General features: G+C 39.6%; 1 protein-coding gene across 8 annotated transcripts in view; it reads left to right on the top strand.

Moving 5' to 3' along the window:
- The window catches only part of ACACA (acetyl-CoA carboxylase alpha), a 278,851-nt gene that overhangs the window by 102,876 nt on the left and 158,728 nt on the right, over positions 1-17,247 (top strand). For all 8 annotated transcript variants that reach the window (XM_053654887.1, XM_053654891.1, XM_053654894.1 and 5 more), the window contains 10 exons: positions 3,467-3,617; positions 4,379-4,482; positions 6,587-6,668; positions 7,112-7,257; positions 8,097-8,247; positions 11,551-11,685; positions 13,777-13,923; positions 14,255-14,443; positions 15,126-15,226; positions 15,951-16,039. In XM_053654887.1, the coding sequence (XP_053510862.1) occupies positions 3,467-3,617; positions 4,379-4,482; positions 6,587-6,668; positions 7,112-7,257; positions 8,097-8,247; positions 11,551-11,685; positions 13,777-13,923; positions 14,255-14,443; positions 15,126-15,226; positions 15,951-16,039 (1,295 nt within the window). The remainder of the gene's footprint in view (positions 1-3,466; positions 3,618-4,378; positions 4,483-6,586; positions 6,669-7,111; positions 7,258-8,096; positions 8,248-11,550; positions 11,686-13,776; positions 13,924-14,254; positions 14,444-15,125; positions 15,227-15,950; positions 16,040-17,247) is intronic.

Here is a 17,247-nt window from a genome sequence, read left to right on the forward strand (position 1 = left end):
ATCCTTACGGCCCTACATTGAAAAGGGGAGGGAGCTCCACTGCTGCATTTTCAATCTGGTCCCTGCTGGCAGGGCAGCTCTGCCCAGGTCCTTGCCTGGCCACCTTTCAGTGCCTGTTAAAAAGTCTCTGTGCTGTATCCACACCACAATGCTGAGTCAGTGTCTGAATCTCTGCACATACAACTTCCCCAAGGAGCGAGATGTCTTGAAGTTGGGGGTGGCTATAGCCTCCAGGTGCCTCTGACAAACCCAGGTGTGACAGCCTGGTTACTTTAGTAGTCTGAGCCCCTATCTGGAGCTCTCCAGGTTGGCACCTCAGCTGTGGGAGCACTGTTCACTGTGTGCGTAGCCTGGGTCTCACAGACTCAGTAGATCCCCCAGGTTACCCCTGATTAGGGTTGGTGATCCCTGCATGGAACTAAGGCCACGGACAGGGGTCCCCTTCTGTTTATAAAACTCTCTTACAGGGTGGTACAAAGTATCTTCTGTACTCCTTGGTTTTAGAACTTCATATATGCTAAGATTCTATTGATTCTCAAGTTGGTTGTTGGAAGATCAGCCACAAATCCAGGTCAGAGTCAGGAGCAAGTTGAATCAGCTTCCATGTACTCAGCCACCATCTTTGGAACTTCCCATAAAATATTTTTACAATAAAAAAATTGTAAACTTATACAATTGATTGCTTTACAGTTACCATTTTCTTGTGTTACTGGAGGGAGGTACATTCTTGACCAAAAGTTTGACATCCTATAAATCATAGAGAAGACCTGTTATTAGTCATGAAAATAAAAGTACAGCTGTAAATGTCCTATAGTCATTCAAAGTAATAAAATTAAACTGCTTGTCACATAAAAAGCACGTAAAGAAACTGTCCACATTGCTTATATGAGAGACCTCAGTATGTACTATAAAATATGCACATAACTTATCCGAGTATAACTGGTATATCATAAGTGTTAATATTATATTAAACATAAATATTAAATACTAAATAGCAATTTTGCTAGCCTAAAAAGTATGGCTCTTGGAGGTAATTTTGATCATTTAGATATTTTAGAATATATATCCAAAATTAAACTAATTCAATTTTTTAATTGTCTGTTTCCTTATATCAAGTATTTAATACCATTCCTTTGACTTCTGGACTGTACACATAGAGTAGTAATCAATAAGTATTTATTAATAGTGTTGGGTCTTAGTAGTGTTTTTGGAAGTAGGGAAGTCTCTGTAAGTAGCTTTTCCAGTTTAAAGCAATGCTACCAGAAAAACTGTCTGGTATAAAGTGAAGAAAGTTTATGCTAAAGTTTTTAAATCACAGTGGAGAAAATTTATGCTAGAATTTACAAATTGCTGGCCTTCCAACTAGTCACAGTCACAGATGTGTTTGATTGGCTTACAAAGTGTTGTGTTTTAAAAATTCCCACTATTTAGAAATTGGGAGATTAAAATAAATATATGGATTTCTGACTTCTCTTTAAAAATGGGATGATAATAACATTGGTTTTGTATTGCACTTGGCAGAGTTAATAAAGCTTTCTGTGGCTGCTTCGTTTGAAAGAAACATGATCTCTAGTGCACACAGACCCCATCCAGTCTGCCTCAGTCATTTACGTTCTCCAAGTAGTCTCTGTTGATTGGGGTTTACAGTTCTGCTTAGCCCGACCACTGAGTATTTTCTGCAGGACATGTCCTATGACCTAGTCCAGAACCCTTGCTCTTTACTTCCTGACCTGCTCTGAACATTTTTTTCTAACTAGGTGTGAAGCTAACTAGGTTAACATTTGGAATATTAAAAATACGATCTTTACAGTAAGCTTTCTTCTTGACTTCATGTCGAAAGTTCATTCCTCAGCTCAGAGTTTCTTCTTTCCTTTATGACATTCTTCATACTCATATTTGTATTCTTACTTATATGTTTTTTCCTTATTCATAGCATTCCTCATATTCTTGTTCTCTAGAATAGCCCCAACCATGAGAACAGGACCATGTTCGCTTTGTTGCTGCTGTATTCCCTGAACACAGTAAGTGTTCAGTAAACATTTGTCAAATGAATGGATTTGCCTCTAGTTCTGTCCTCATACCCTCTGCTTTAATACTTCCCTGAACACAACCCATATTTTCTTCCTTCTTTCGCTTTGTTCTTGATATTCCATCCATTTATTCATTCACTCTAATTAAAAAATATTTGCTGAATATCTACTGTTTATGACAATAAAAGAAGGACAAAAATAGGGTCTCTGCCTTCATGGAACTTAAGAATCCAGAGGAAGAGAGGCAAGTGAACAATTAAGCACAATATAAAGTTGCTATCTATGATAGTGGGATTATATAAGGATGTTGCAGGAACATATAGCCAAGTCAGCTAATTCAGTCCAGAGAGGGTCCGGGAAGATTTCCCAGGAAGAAGTGGCATCTAAACGGATTTCTAAAAAGTATATGAAAATAAGCCAGGCCAAGAGAGGGCATAGAGAGGAAGGTAGAGGTGGGAAAGTGAAGAATGTTCTAGGTTGAGAGAATGCCTGGGCCACCTAGTATCCTATTTCTATCACAGTCATATTCCCAGTTAACTTTTATCCTACATCAGAGTCCACATTCTTCATGAAATCAGAGAGGTGGATTTTCCCCCTTCTTAGAGCCTCCCTAGCACTTTGCTTATTTCTCTCTACTGGCATTTGTGTCTACATTCTCTCTCCCTTACGAGCCTAGTATGTGTCTTTACTCTGTGAGATGCATAATAAGTATTTGTTGAAGTAAGGACCTATTCTGTGAAGGATAGACACTAGACAGAAATATATCCCCCCAAAAAACCCACAAAAAATAAACCCATAGTATTTGAAATTCTGTTAAGATTGAATTATTTGACACTTAATTGAGGAGTAATAAAAGGAATGAGCAGTCATTTCCCAGGCATCTAAAATGCAGCTAAAAGAAACATTCTCTCATGAAGTGTCAGGCTGATACCTGACTAACCGGCCAGTTGCCTCATTGTATGGAAACTTTTAAATTAACATATAAACATGTGTGAAAATTCATTGGACAGTATACCTAAGTATATTTCGTTATATGTAAATTATATCTTAATAAAATAAATAACGTGTAAGGAGAGGAGAATTATGCTCTAATTCTAGTTAGCCATCAACAAATGGATGGAATGATGGATACCTAGTAAGTGAAAGCTGAGGGCTGCACATAATTTGTCCTGTACTCCATGTAATGAAATGCATGTGATTTGCTGATGCACTCATGGTAATATCAGTCAGAATTCATAAGCATACTGACTTACTGTAAATTATCCCATCTGGAATGCATGTGAATGAGCAACTTATACTTGCACCCTTATTTGTTCTTAGAACTGTCTGTCCCTCTCCCCTCCCTCCTAAGACTCCAAAGGAATGAAACAATTCTTTAAAATGATTGAAAAACAACTTTTGTTGCTGAAACAGATCCACTTTTGTTCTTCTCCCAGAAATATGGTGGTGGCTTTGAAGGAGCTGTCTATTCGGGGTGACTTTCGAACTACGGTTGAATACCTGATCAAATTATTGGAGACTGAAAGCTTTCAATTGAATAGAATTGACACCGGCTGGCTTGACAGACTGATAGCAGAAAAAGTACAGGTGTGTATCGCTCCATTTGCACAGCTCCTGGGGTAGGGTTTTTATAGGCTTGTAGTGTGATCAGTCTATGTCACTAGATAAAATTTATCTGATTCTGATATAAATGGTTCTTGATGTACTTGGAAAAAAATCCAGGAGTCAGTGTAATGTAGCACTGTAAGAGTTCTTGTGCCCCTGTTACACAGTCATTTTATATGTAATAGTAGTTTGCAGAGAGGCGCAGAGGGATTGAGATCCTTTCTCTTCCTCATTTGGTGTTAAATCTGGCTTAGTGTTCCCAGCTCTTACATCTGTCTAACAGATGCTGATGAGCAGGGCCTCATATAAATCAGCAGAGTTACCCCTTGTTCCTGAGTTGCTGGGCTATTCTAAATTACTCAAGATTTTGTGAAAAATCACTAGATTTAATTAAATTATCTAGAAGTCCAAATTTTGTTTATATGCTATTTTTCTTTGAAGTTATCAGTAGCCAAATATCTATACCTTTTTGAGTTTATTTCAGGCAAAGGTTTGTTTTTGAGCTGCTCTTTGATTGGTTCAGTGGAAACCTTAGGGAGAGTTGTTTTTCATCTCTCTTCAAATGAGGCCTCTGTTCAGATTCTAAAGTAAATGTGTTTTTGTCTCAAAAATCACTTTGGCAATAAAGATGGAGATCCTCCATGCTAGCTGTATCTTCACAGCAAATTTGAGCCTGATTTAAATTGAGAGGCCATGGTGCCAAGGGACCGTGCTTTTAATCTGCCCTGTGTTCTTCCTTTCAGGCAGAGCGACCTGACACTATGTTGGGAGTTGTCTGTGGGGCTCTCCATGTGGCTGATGTGAGCCTGCGGAACAGCATCTCTAACTTCCTTCACTCCTTAGAAAGGTAGGCTTTGCTTCTCATAGGTCGTGCAAGTTAACCAGTGGGCCTGAGTACAGGACTGAAGTGAAGTTCAAAGACCCATTTATTATTTTCCTTGCTTCTGGCAGCTTGTTACTGCTGCCTGTTATTCACTGGCCCATGGGTATGGGAGAAAAGGGATGGAGGAGTTTATGGCAAATTATTTAGGACTTTACTGTAGATTCTAGAAATTAGCTTATACTGCAGTTAGAATCCTGCTGAAGTCAACATTCTGTCCAGTACAGGCATCACATTTTTCTAATCCCTGAAGGAAATCTGGTGTTTCTCTTTAGCATTGAACCCTGAATATTTTATATTTACCTGCAACACCTTTTAAGAATTAATAATTGAGGCTCATATTCAGGGTAATCGCATGCATCTTTCAAGTGGAGGATCAGATTGTATGGGGCTAAACCAAGCTCTGCCTTTGAGTCCCCGAAAGAATGGTCCAAGGGCTAATCATTTATATATATATATTTAGGATTTTATGTATTTATTTTTAGAGAGAGAAGGTGGGTGGGAGAAAGAGGGAGAGAAACATCAGTGTGTGGTTGCCTCTCATGCACCCCCAACTTGGAACCTGGCTCATGTGCCCTGACTGGGAATCGAGCCAGTGACTTTTCAGTTCTCAGGCCAGTGTTCAATCCCCTGAGCTACACCAGCCAGGGCAGAGCTAATCATTTTAAAGAACTTTAATCACAGGCACTTTGTTTCCTCGTGCTCCTTTTTGAGGTATCTGAAAGGAAAAAAAGAAAAAATTTAAAAATTGAACTGGGAGCCTTTGCCAGTATGGTTCAGTTGGTCGGTGTTGTCCTGTAAAGCAAAAGGTAGTGGGTTCGATTCCTGGTCAGGGCACATGCCTAGGTTGCAAGTTTGGTCCTTGGTTGGGGCACATATGAGAGACAACTAATTGATGTTTCTCTCACACACTGAAATTTCTGCCCTTCCTCTATAAAATCAGTGAGCATGTCCTCAGGTGAGGATTCAAAAAAGAAAATTGAGCTGAGATTTCACAGTTATACAAGTCTTATGATAAATGTCTTTCACTTGGTTACTCTAATGCACTAAACCCTCTAGAAGCTCATATTACCCTTTTATATCAAAACTAAACCCCTAGGTGTGACTTTTAACTCCTTATATACTTTGGCCCCTTTTTACCAGTCCAGTCTTACAAATTTGTGTTTTGCAGCATGCAGTCTTTATCTCGTTAAATGGTTTCTACTAGTGTACAGATGTGTCATCCGTAATCTTCTCTACACACTCCCCTTCCTCTTCAGTGTCATTTTGAACACTTGTATTTTGAAATAATTTCAGACTTATAGAAGTGTCTAAACAACTTCAGTGTATTCTTTGCCTAGATTCACCATTTATTCACAGTCTGCCCCACTTGCTCTATTACTCCCTCTCTTTATTATTATCATCAGATTCTTTTTTGATGTTTCCTCCTTGACAGTGTCTCTCCCTCTCCACCCAGCCATGTTCTGCTGCTTTTTCTTTAAGACCTCAAATAATATCCCAGTTGACAGGAGTAGATTAGGGCTGGTTGTGCTGGGACGTTTTTCTTTTTTTAAGTTTTACTCTTTATTTTTAAGTACAGGTAATATATTCACATGGTTCAAACTCAAAAAGCACAAAAGGCATACAACGAAAAGTCTCCTTACCTTTATTCCCAGTCCATCCAGTTTCATTCCCTATAGAAGGTCTACATACCAGTTCCTTCTGTGATCTTCCAGACATTGTACATTTATATAATTATATACATGTAATAGTTATTTCTTCCCACTCCTACTCTTTAAAACCCAAATGGTAGTCAACTCTGAAACTGTCCTGTACAATTGTACTTGCTTTTATTATTATTTTGAGAATATTTTTATATTAGTACAAAACTTTGTTTTCTTTTTAATAGCTGCATAATACTTCATTATATGGCTTTTTTCATAATTTATGTATCAGTCCCAGACTGATAGTCATTTAGGTGGTTTCTAGTATTGATATTCCAGGAATTGCTATAACCAATAAACTTTGAGATTCCCTTATAAACTTCTAGAACTTTTTAGAAGTAATGTATCTCACATTGTTGTTCTTTCAGGGGTCAAGTCCTTCCTGCTCATACACTTCTGAACACTGTAGATGTTGAACTTATCTATGAGGGAGTCAAGTATGTACTTAAGGTATGCTGAACTCCACTGAAGCCTATACCTTATTTTTCGTCTCTCTTTGTTAGCTTGTTTCCTGTAGATCAAGAGATAGGGGGAAAAGTTTGGTTCACTGCAGGACTGTATTAGTGAAATTATAGTCATTATTTGTGTCAAAAGCCAGAAGCAATATTTGATGGTTTTCTGAAAATATTTTAGTTGTTCCTCAACGTTACATATGGAACGAAGAGATTAAGGAGACAGAGAACAACCAAACTGGGAAAGCATGTAAAGTCACCTGTTTGCTTGAAGCAGGGCTGGGCCCTGCCCACAGATACCAATGCCAAGGGCACCAATGCCATGAATTTCCTTTCCCTCTGAGAGATCTTTTTTTCCTATATTTTTGAGATACTGAATTTTTTTCTGGGACTCCACCTTGAAGGGATACTAACTTGTCCCTGGTGGTTTTCATTCCCTAGGTGACTCGACAGTCCCCTAACTCCTACGTGGTGATCATGAATGGCTCCTGTGTGGAGGTAGATGTGCATCGGCTGAGTGATGGAGGACTGCTCTTGTCCTACGATGGCAGCAGTTATACCACATACATGAAGGAAGAAGTGGATAGGTGAGTGGCTGTGTGAGGGCTAGTTGTTGGTCATTGTATCACCTTTTGCTCTCAGTAGTCACTAGCTCTTGGGATTTTTCAAGGTCTTTTTGGTATTCTCTTTTAATTACAAAAATAATACATGCACTTAACAAAAATCTCGAGTACAAAAAGTGTTTACAATGAAAAACATTGTGTCTCTGCCACTCCAATGTGGGTGATATGAAAAATAAGTTCTCTTCTTTATAAGTACCCACTGTTAACAGTTTCTTATGTATTGAAATTTTGTATGCATCTACAAGTTACGTAGATGTACATGCTGTGTTTTTCTTGTAGAGGCATTCACAAATAAAAATTGTGTTTAGCTACTGTTTTGCATCTTATTTTTTCCTTAACAATCAAGGTTTTAGTGACAGTTAAATGAATTAACATATGTAAAATGCTTAGAACTTAGGGTATAGTAAGAGTTCAAGAAATGTTAGCTATTACATCATCATCATCTTTGTGTGTGTTTTTTTAATAGAGGTACCTGACTTTTGTAATGGTTGTATAGTATTCCATTATACGGGTATATCATAATTGATTTACCCTGACCCTTATTGAAGCAGATTTTGTTATTTGGCATTGTAAGTGAAGATGGCATGAATATCCTGTGTGCATGTATTGGTACGGAATTAAGTTTTTAACTAACTAACTTTCTTTCTTTCCTTCTTTCTTTCTTTCTCTCTCTCTCTCTCTCTTTCTTTCTCTCTCTCTCTCTTTCTTTCTTTATTTATTTATTTTTTAAGATTGGCACTATTCTACCTTTCTGTTACAACCTGAGTGCTTTATTGGCTTACCTACTTTCACTTATCTCCTAGATATCGCATCACGATTGGCAATAAAACCTGTGTGTTTGAGAAGGAGAATGACCCTTCAGTGATGCGGTCACCTTCTGCTGGAAAATTAATCCAGTACATTGTGGAGGACGGAGGCCATGTGTTTGCTGGCCAGTGCTATGCTGAGATTGAGGTCAGGGGGGTGATTGGGCTTTGGGTCATGGGAGGGAAGGTAGGAATGGGATTGTCTGGGATGGGCTAGGACTGAAGTAACTGCAAGTAAATAGAAAATAGACAGGAAAGAGTATCAGTTAATTTCATGAGGGTTAGGAACCTTAAGATTTCAACATCAAATACAAAGCTCACGATTTTTCTTTGATCGATAAGGAATCTCTAGCTACAAAAATAGATACTAGGGATCAGTGCTTATTATGTGTTAGGTATTATGTTAAGTGTTGATTCTACATGAAAATATATAAAAGGTGGAAGGGGAACACAAAACAGACAAGTAATGAATTATGAATTCTTATAGAGCCGACACAGAGTGCAGAGGACCACCTAACCCAAATCAGTGTGGGGCTGGATGGATGTGGGTGGTTAATAAGGGAAGACTTCCTGTGAGAGGGGTCTTTGATCTTAGTTTTGAGAGATAAATAGTATAATTAATTGACTAGGTGAAGAAGAACAGGGAAGAATGTTTAAAGGCGAGTGAACAGCCATGTAATAAAGGCACAGAAGCAAGATAGTATGGCATATTTAGGGAACTGCAAGTACATATTGGTATTGTTTGAGAATGGAATCAATTTTAATGGGAAATGGCAAGCATAGATGCTAAATAAATGGAGTTTGAGATCGTGAAGGACCTTATAAAACATACTAAGAAAGCTTAGACTACCTTGGAAGGATTTTACAGGGAAAAGTGATATGAGACTTCCAGTCAAGATGGAGGCAAAGGTAGACATGCTTCACCTCCTTGCACAGCCCTAAGAAGGATCACAACTAACTTCAAAACAAAAAACACCCAGAACTGCCAGAAAATTGAACCATATGGAAGTCCGTCAACCAAGGATTTAAAGAAGCCATATTCATCCAGATTGGTAGGAGGGGTGGAGACAGGGACCTGGGGCGCAGAAGACACAGTGTGGTAGTGGCGAGGTGGTGGCAGCCTGCTGAACAGGTGTTTCCACATTCATATGTGGTGGATGAAAATTGGGAGAGACACCTTGGGAGTGAGTGATCCCAGCCCCAGGCAAGACTGCATGTACAGCCCAGGGTTACAGGACTGTGAAAATAAAGCCTCATGACTTCTGGCTATAAAAACCAGTGGGGGTTAGCGTAGCAGAATAAACTGTTGGTCTCTTGGGAGAGCCCATTTAAAGGACCCACAATTCCTAGAACATGTGCAAACCTACCCACTCTGGAAATCACCATGGGGGCAGCAGCTGAAGGAGGGTAGTAACATATAGGAAGGGGTTGAAGAGACTGGAAATGGCAAAGTGCCGAGCAAACCTCCAGCAGCCAGGCAGTGGCATTGTCCCTTCTCCAACCTCTTCCACATGTACAAAGCAGTGAAGTGTGTTGCCCTGCCCTGGCACATATCTAAGGCTCTGCCCCATATAACTTAACAGGTGCGATGAGACAGGGAGTCAAAGCAACTCTACCTAATACACAGAAACAAACACAGGGAGGCTGCTAAATCAAGGAGACAAATATGGCCCAAATGAAGGAACAGAGTAAAACTCCAGAAAAAGAACTAAGTGAAACAGAGATAGCCAACCTATGAGATGCAGAGTTCAAAACAATGGTGATAAGGACGCTCAGAGAACTCACTCAAAAGCATAAGGGAAGAAATGAAGACTACACTAAGTGAAATAAAGAAAATCCACAGGGAACCAACAGTGAAGGGAAGGAAGCCAGGGTTCAAATGGATGATTTGGAACATTAGGAAGAAATAAACAATCAACCAGAACAGAATGAAGAAATAAGAATTCAAAAAAATCAAGGAGAGAATAAGAAGACTCTGGTACATCTCCAAAAGTGCCAACATCCAAATCATAGGATGCCAGAAGGAGAAGATGGAGAGCAAGAAATTGAGAACTTATTTGGAAAAAAAAATGAAAGAAAACTTTCCTAATTTGGCAAAGGAAGTAGACATACAAGTCCAGGAAGCACAGAGTCCCAAACAAGTTGTACCCAAAGACAACCACACCAAAGACACATCATAATTAAAACACCAAAGGTTAAAGAGAAGGAGAGACTCTTAAAAGCAGCAAGAGAAAAGTGGAGAATTACCTGCCAAGGAGTTCCCATAAGACTGGCAGCTGATTTCTCAAAACAGACCTTGCAGGTAAGAAGGGACTAGCAACAAGTATTCAAAGTGATGAAAAGCAAGGACCTACAACCAAGATAACTTTATCCAGCAAAGCTTTCATTTAGAATGGAAGGGTAGATGAAGTGCTTTCCAGACAAGGTGAAGCTAAAGGAGTTTACCATCACCAAGCCCTTATTATATAAAATGTTAAGGGACTTAAGAAAAAGAAGATCAAAACTATGAACAGTAAAATAACAACAAACTCGCAACTATCAAGTGAATCTAAAGCACAAAAACCAACTAAGCAAACAACTAGAATAGGAATAGAATCAGAAATAGAGATCATTTGGAAGTTTATCAGCTGGGAGGGGAAAGGGGGAATGGGGGAAAGGTACAGGGATTAAGAAGCATAATTGGTGGGTACAAAATAGATGGGATATTAAGAATAGTATACTTATATGCATGACCCATGGACATCAACTAAGGGGGGTATTGGTAGAGGGAAGTGGGTACTGAGCAGAGGGGAGCAAAGGGGGAAAAGTTGGGACAGCTGTAATAGCATAATCAATAAAATATACTTAAAAAGAAAGGTGACATGACAAGATTTGGCCTCTGTAGTAATTGCTTTTAGTGTCCTTGTTGGAAATGTCTAGCAGTTGGGAATCTGTTGGGAGGTTTTAAAGTACTCTAGGCCAGAAGTGATGAGGGCTTAAACAAAACAGCTGGCAAGAGGAGATTTTTGAGAGAGGTTTAGCAGATGTATTTGGCTGGGCTTCATAATTGTTAGATAAGGGGAAAAGAAGAGTAAAGAATGACTCTTAGGTTTTTAGCCGGGGTATCTTACATAGACAGTCAAAGAGAGCATTTAGATCTGAGGGTATGAAAAGGTTAAATTGTTCATCACTTCTAAAAACAAAACAAGTACAAACACAAACTATCGCAAAATGAATATAAATATTAAAAACAGGAAATGTCAGTAGCTGTCATTAATCTCTGAAGCTAGGTCCTGAAAGATTTTCTAATTGTCTTCCTTGGTAACCTCTTGGGCATTTTGATCGATTTCCATTTTTCTGGATTGAATAAGATACAGTTCAACTTAGATGTTGAGGAAAAAACTGACCTCTTTAAATCATTCATCTGTGTAAAGAGAGGTCAAATTCTAATTTTATTTATTTTTCATTACAGGTGATGAAGATGGTAATGACTTTAACAGCCATAGAGTCTGGCTGTGTTCATTACGTCAAGCGGCCTGGAGCAGCTCTTGACCCGGGCTGTGTAATAGCCAAAATGCAATTGGATAACCCCAGCAAGGTCCAGCAGGTAAGTAGGAAGGTACTTTTAATACTGCTTTCCAAGAGCTAACTACATGACAGGGTAATTTGGAGGGGCAGATCATTTCAGTGTTTGGTTTGGTAGTTTTTCTTAAGATTTTTCCTCTTGGATCTTGTGTCTTACATATTTTGAAACTATAGTTTGCAGGATTTGTTATGATAATAAGATTCTATGACTTTTTTTTTTCATGAGGCTTCCTCCATTGACTTCTTTCCTTAGAGCTGCAAATGGTGAAGGATATCTTGATTTTTTTTTTCTTTAAGGGCTTGGTGATGATGAACTCCTTGAATTTGATCGTATCTGAGAAGCGCTTTATCTGTCCTTCCATTCTAAATGAAAGTTTTGCTGGATAGAGCAATCTTGGTTGTAGGTCTTTGGATTTCATGACTTCGAATACCTCTTTCCAGCCCCTTCTTGCCTGTAAGGTCTCTTTTGAGAAATCCGCTGACAGTCTGATAGGAACTCCTTTGTAGGTGACTGTCCCCTTAGTTCTTGCTGCTTCTAGGATTCTCTTCTTCATTTTAATCTTGGCTAATGTAATGATGATGTGCCTTGGTGTGTTTCTTCTTGGGTCCAACTTCTTTGGGAATCTCTGAGCTTCCTGGATTTCCTGGAAGTCTATTTCCTTTGCCAGATTGGGGAAATTCTCCTTTATTATTTGTTCAAATAAGTTTTCCACTGGTGGCTGTTCCTTTCCCCCCTTCTGGTACCCCTATAATTCAGATGTTGGAGCGTTTAAAGATGTCCTGGAGGTTCCTAAGACTCTCCTCATTTTTTTTGAATTCTTGCTTCTTGACTCTTTTCTGTTTGGCCATTATTTGCTTTCTTCTGGTCCACTCCATTGATTTGAGTCCCAGTTTCCTTTTCATTGCTATTGGTTTCCTGTGCAATTCCATTCATTTCAATTAGTTTCACCTTTGTATGTTTCTCTAATTTGTGGCTAAAATCAACCAGTTCTGTAAGGATCCTGATGACCAGTGTTTTAAACTGTGCGTCTGAGAGTTTTGCTATTTCTTCATTGCTTAGATTTATAGGCTCTGGGGCTTTGAGATCTTCTTGAGCCATTTTTGGTCTGTTTGTGCCCCTTAAGTATGAGGAGCAGAGCCTTGGACTACCAGGTTGCTGGGTTGTGACGCTGTATGTGGAGGCAGGGTCAGAGCAGGGAAATGGCGGCCCCCTCTGCTGTTTCTCGCAGCTTGGTGAAGAGCAGAGCCTTAGGTTGTTCACCGGGGCAGGGCCACTTAGGTCGCTGGATTATGATGCTGTATGTGGAGGCGGGGTTAGAGCGGGGAAATGGCAGTGCCCTCCGCTGCAGCTGGCCGCCTCTTGCCACTGGGGCTGCTGGCTCTCGTCCAATCGCCCACTCCCTCGCTTGTCTATCCACACACAAATGTGCGACCACAGTCAACCCGCAGCCCTGCTCCCTCGCTGTTTCCCCGAGATTGCTTGCTGAGTTGCCCACCAGGTCCAACCCTGCGCCTGGATTCTGCGTGCCTGAGTCCGTCTGACCGAGTTTTCCTGTGCTACCCCGCTCTGCCAGCTGCTGGTTTCGCCCCTCTTACTGGTCAGGCTGGAGAATTTGTTGTTATCAGACTTCTGAAAAGTTCAATTTTCTGTGTTCTGGCTGTGTTTTTTGTTGCTATTATTTAGTTGTCTTTAAACTTGGTTGTGGCCCTGGCTGGCGTAGCTCAGTGGATTGAGTGCGGGCCTGCGAACCAGAGTATCGCGGTTCGATTCCCAGTCAGGGCACATGCCTGGGTTGCAGGCCAGTTCCCGGCAGGGGACGCATGAGAGGCACCCACACATTGATGTTTCTCTCCCACTCTTTCTCCTTCCCTTCCCCTCTCTCGAAAAATAAATAAAGAAAATATTAAAAAAAATAAAGTATATTTAAAAAACAAAAAAACAAAAAAAAACTTGGTTGTGTGAGGAAGCACGGCGTCTCCACCTATGCCTCCATCTTGGCGGAAGTCCGGATATCTTGATTTTTGAATGATGTTTCTAAGTTGCAATGGTGTGTTTGTACCCTGCATAGAAAGTCGTGGATGACTTGATTTCTCTTGTGTTTGGGGTTGACAGGCTGAGCTTCACACCGGTAGTCTACCACAGATCCAGAGCACAGCACTTCAAGGGGAGAAGCTCCATCGAGTGTTCCACTATGTCCTGGATAATCTGGTCAATGTGATGAATGGATACTGCCTTCCAGATCCTTTCTTTAGCAGCAGGGTATGAATTTCTTCTCTTGGGGAAGGGATATACAAATAAGGTAAGGTACTGTTCTCCAAGATAGTTTAAGTCGCATAAGGATTTTTTTTTAGACGGACCTCTTTTCCCTTTTTAGTTGTGAGATTTGAAATCTTTAAATTCTTGCTTCTTACCTATGTTGTTGACTTCACATTTAATTGGGAACTAAACCAGCGTACAAGGGCTATGTTAGATTTTTTTATTGCAATTTCAAAGTAAGTTGATATATGATAGTGAATTCAGGTATATCATTTTATTTTGGGGATTGTCTTATTTTTGTCTGGATCCTATTTTATTATTTCCTTCTTCTTAGGTAAAAGACTGGGTAGAGCGGTTGATGAAGACCCTCAGAGATCCCTCCTTACCTCTCCTAGAATTGCAGGATATCATGACCAGCGTCTCTGGCCGCATACCCCCCAATGTGGAGAAGTCTATTAAGAAGGAAATGGCTCAGTATGCTAGCAACATCACATCAGTCCTCTGTCAGTTTCCCAGCCAGCAGGTATTTATAGAGTGACACTATCATTTTCTAATGGCTACCAGTTCTGGAGTTCATGTTGTAGGATTCTTTCCTGTTTGGCTCCTCTTTACTGTCTGGATGTTGTGTTGTTATAGTGTTAAGCATTGTTGACTTCAAAAAAACTGCCTCAGAATACAAGTCCAGTAAAAGTACTGTATGTGAAATATAAAGTATCTGTGGTTATGAGAAAAGGATATTGGCCACATACTCCATACAGGTTTGTTCCTGAGACTCTACCTTAATCAGAGGTATTTTTGTAATCTGAAGTAGAGGAGTATTCACAGTTTTATTACCAAAGACTTCTTTACCACCTCAGCAGCATGCTTTTCCTTTGGCTATAAAGGAAATTTACATGTAGGGATTAAAGCCAGGCAAGTGGGAAGTAAAGTTTGGACCCTTGGCTTATCTTACTTGTCATGGACTGTGGTAGTTTTTGTGATACACTCATTAGTTCATCTGGGAAGGGGTGGAAAGAAATAAAAGTTGCTTGCTTATTTAATACAAGCCCTTAAACTATGCCTAGTAACTTCCAGCTACTCCCATATAAAAGAGAGAAATTATGTTATAATGAAGAAGATTCCTGGTGGTGATGTTATTCTACAGGTTAATACTTTGGTTCCCTTTAATGGTCTGGGCTTCATTTTTTCTCTTTCTTATGCTTTAGATTGCCAACATCCTAGATAGCCATGCAGCTACACTGAACCGGAAATCTGAGAGGGAAGTCTTCTTCATGAACACTCAGAGTATTGTCCAGCTGGTACAGAGGTAGTTACATGTAACTCCAGATTCCCAGAACTATCCGTCCTCACACCTTCCTTTCTTCTAAGTAGTCACAAAGGGATTTTCTTCAGATTTGACTTAGCTAAATCAGAAAGCACGTATTATATCTTGGGAAATTACCTTATATCTTCTAAATAAGTATCTTAGAATTGTGAGCTAACTCTTAATATTCTTGATGACTTCTTTGTATTCTACATCTTTTTGTTAATAAGGCACAGAAATTTCATTTTCATTTTCCTTGCAATTTTGATGAAATCCCTAATTTTTCTTCTGGCACAGGAAGGACCCAATGTAACATTCTCTGTTTCTTAGCTTATGGAGCCAACTACTGTGCCAAAGGAAGATACTCATACATTTTTCAGCTCTCTCTTAGACATTTCACGGGTGTGGTAATCATTTCTACTTACTAGTGGGAATTGAACCAGTGTATTGTTTGTTAGGTAGGGCTATCAGGTGGGTTTTGGTCACTTTTTTTTCCTTTCTCTTTATAAAATATCTTGTTTTTAGCCAGATTTCTTTAAGGTTTAGGATTCGAATGAATCCTGGTTAGTTGGTTATAGGCTGGCCTCTGTCCTGCCCAATACAGAGGGAAAGCAGTTCAGTGAAAAGTATGGAAAGTAAATATGGGCTCTGGGTTTGTTATTTAATAGTCTGTTATGTAATAGTATGAGCGTGTCAGGTTGTTCAGCAGAGACTTCTATTTGCCTAGGTACCGAAGTGGCATCCGAGGCCACATGAAGGCTGTGGTGATGGATCTGCTGCGGCAGTACCTGCGAGTGGAGACGCAGTTCCAGAACGGTAGGCCTCTTCCTGAGAACTCCATCTGAGACAGTGTCCCTGTAGGGCTGCGCAGCAGCCAGCCAGTTCGTCCTGTCCCTGACACTTACCATTAACAAACTCTTCCTCCTTTCCCAGCTCCCTTAAAAATTAAACCTCTATTTCCTACTACTGCCAAAGAAAGAACAACAGCAAAACACAGCTTGATGAGATTGTGAATCCATGTGCTTCTGGGAAAGGGCTGAGATAATTTTTCTGGTAGAGATTAGCATTCCCTGTTGATATCTTCTCAACCTTGTACAGAGAGAGTTGGTTGAATCATGACTAGGCTGAAATTGAGAAACCCTATCTGAAGAGCTTGCCTGTCAGCACCTAATCCAGGGATTGAACCACGGGGATCTGAAAAAGGTTCAGATTTTTCCACCACTTTTCAGTGTATCATTTAGGTAGAGTTTATCCCTGGCTTTCTATGAAGAGCTGAGCTACTCTAAAGGATGTATGAAGTGTGAAACACCCTGGCTAAAATTTTAAGGGTATATACTGCTGATACTGCTCGCTGCCACAAGATGGCAGTGAAACATCATATAATTTGGAATACTACCTAACATTTTCTTTTAGCTTGCATCCTTTAAAGGTTGGCTCTTCCACTCACAACTAGCAAAAATCCTAAGAAAATATTAGCATACTAAATCCAGCAATGTATAAAGTAATACATCAAACCCAAGTTGGCTTCATCCCACTAATGTAAGCTTGAGTAATATTGGAAAAACCAATTATTGTAATTCATCATGAAATAACTTTAAAAGAGGAAAAAAACATGGTCATCATATCAAGATATGGGGAAGAAAGCATTTGACAAAATTTAAAATTCATTCATGAAAACTCTTGGCAAGTGAAAAATGAAATGGAACTTCTTTAATCATGTAAAGGTTCTCCAACAAAAATCTATAGGATACATAATGGTAAAATGTTAAAAGTACTCTCTTTAAGATTAAGAACAATACAAGGACACCTGCTATCACTAATATTCAGCATCATCCTGGATGTCCTAGTTAATGCAGTAAGACGAGAAAAAGAATTAAAGTTATGAGGATTGGAAAGGCGTAAGGAAATAAATCTGCCGCTGTTAGATACAGCATGATATCTACCTGGAAAGCCTGAGAGAATCCGTATATTTATTATTAGAATGATTTTAAGTTTAGCAAGGTTGCTACATATAGAAGTCAATA

This window comes from Artibeus jamaicensis, unplaced genomic scaffold, assembly GCF_021234435.1.
Source record: "Artibeus jamaicensis isolate MK-2021 breed Jamaican fruit bat unplaced genomic scaffold, CSHL_Jam_final contig_1998, whole genome shotgun sequence".
In the NCBI taxonomy this organism is placed as follows: domain Eukaryota; kingdom Metazoa; phylum Chordata; class Mammalia; order Chiroptera; family Phyllostomidae; genus Artibeus; species Artibeus jamaicensis.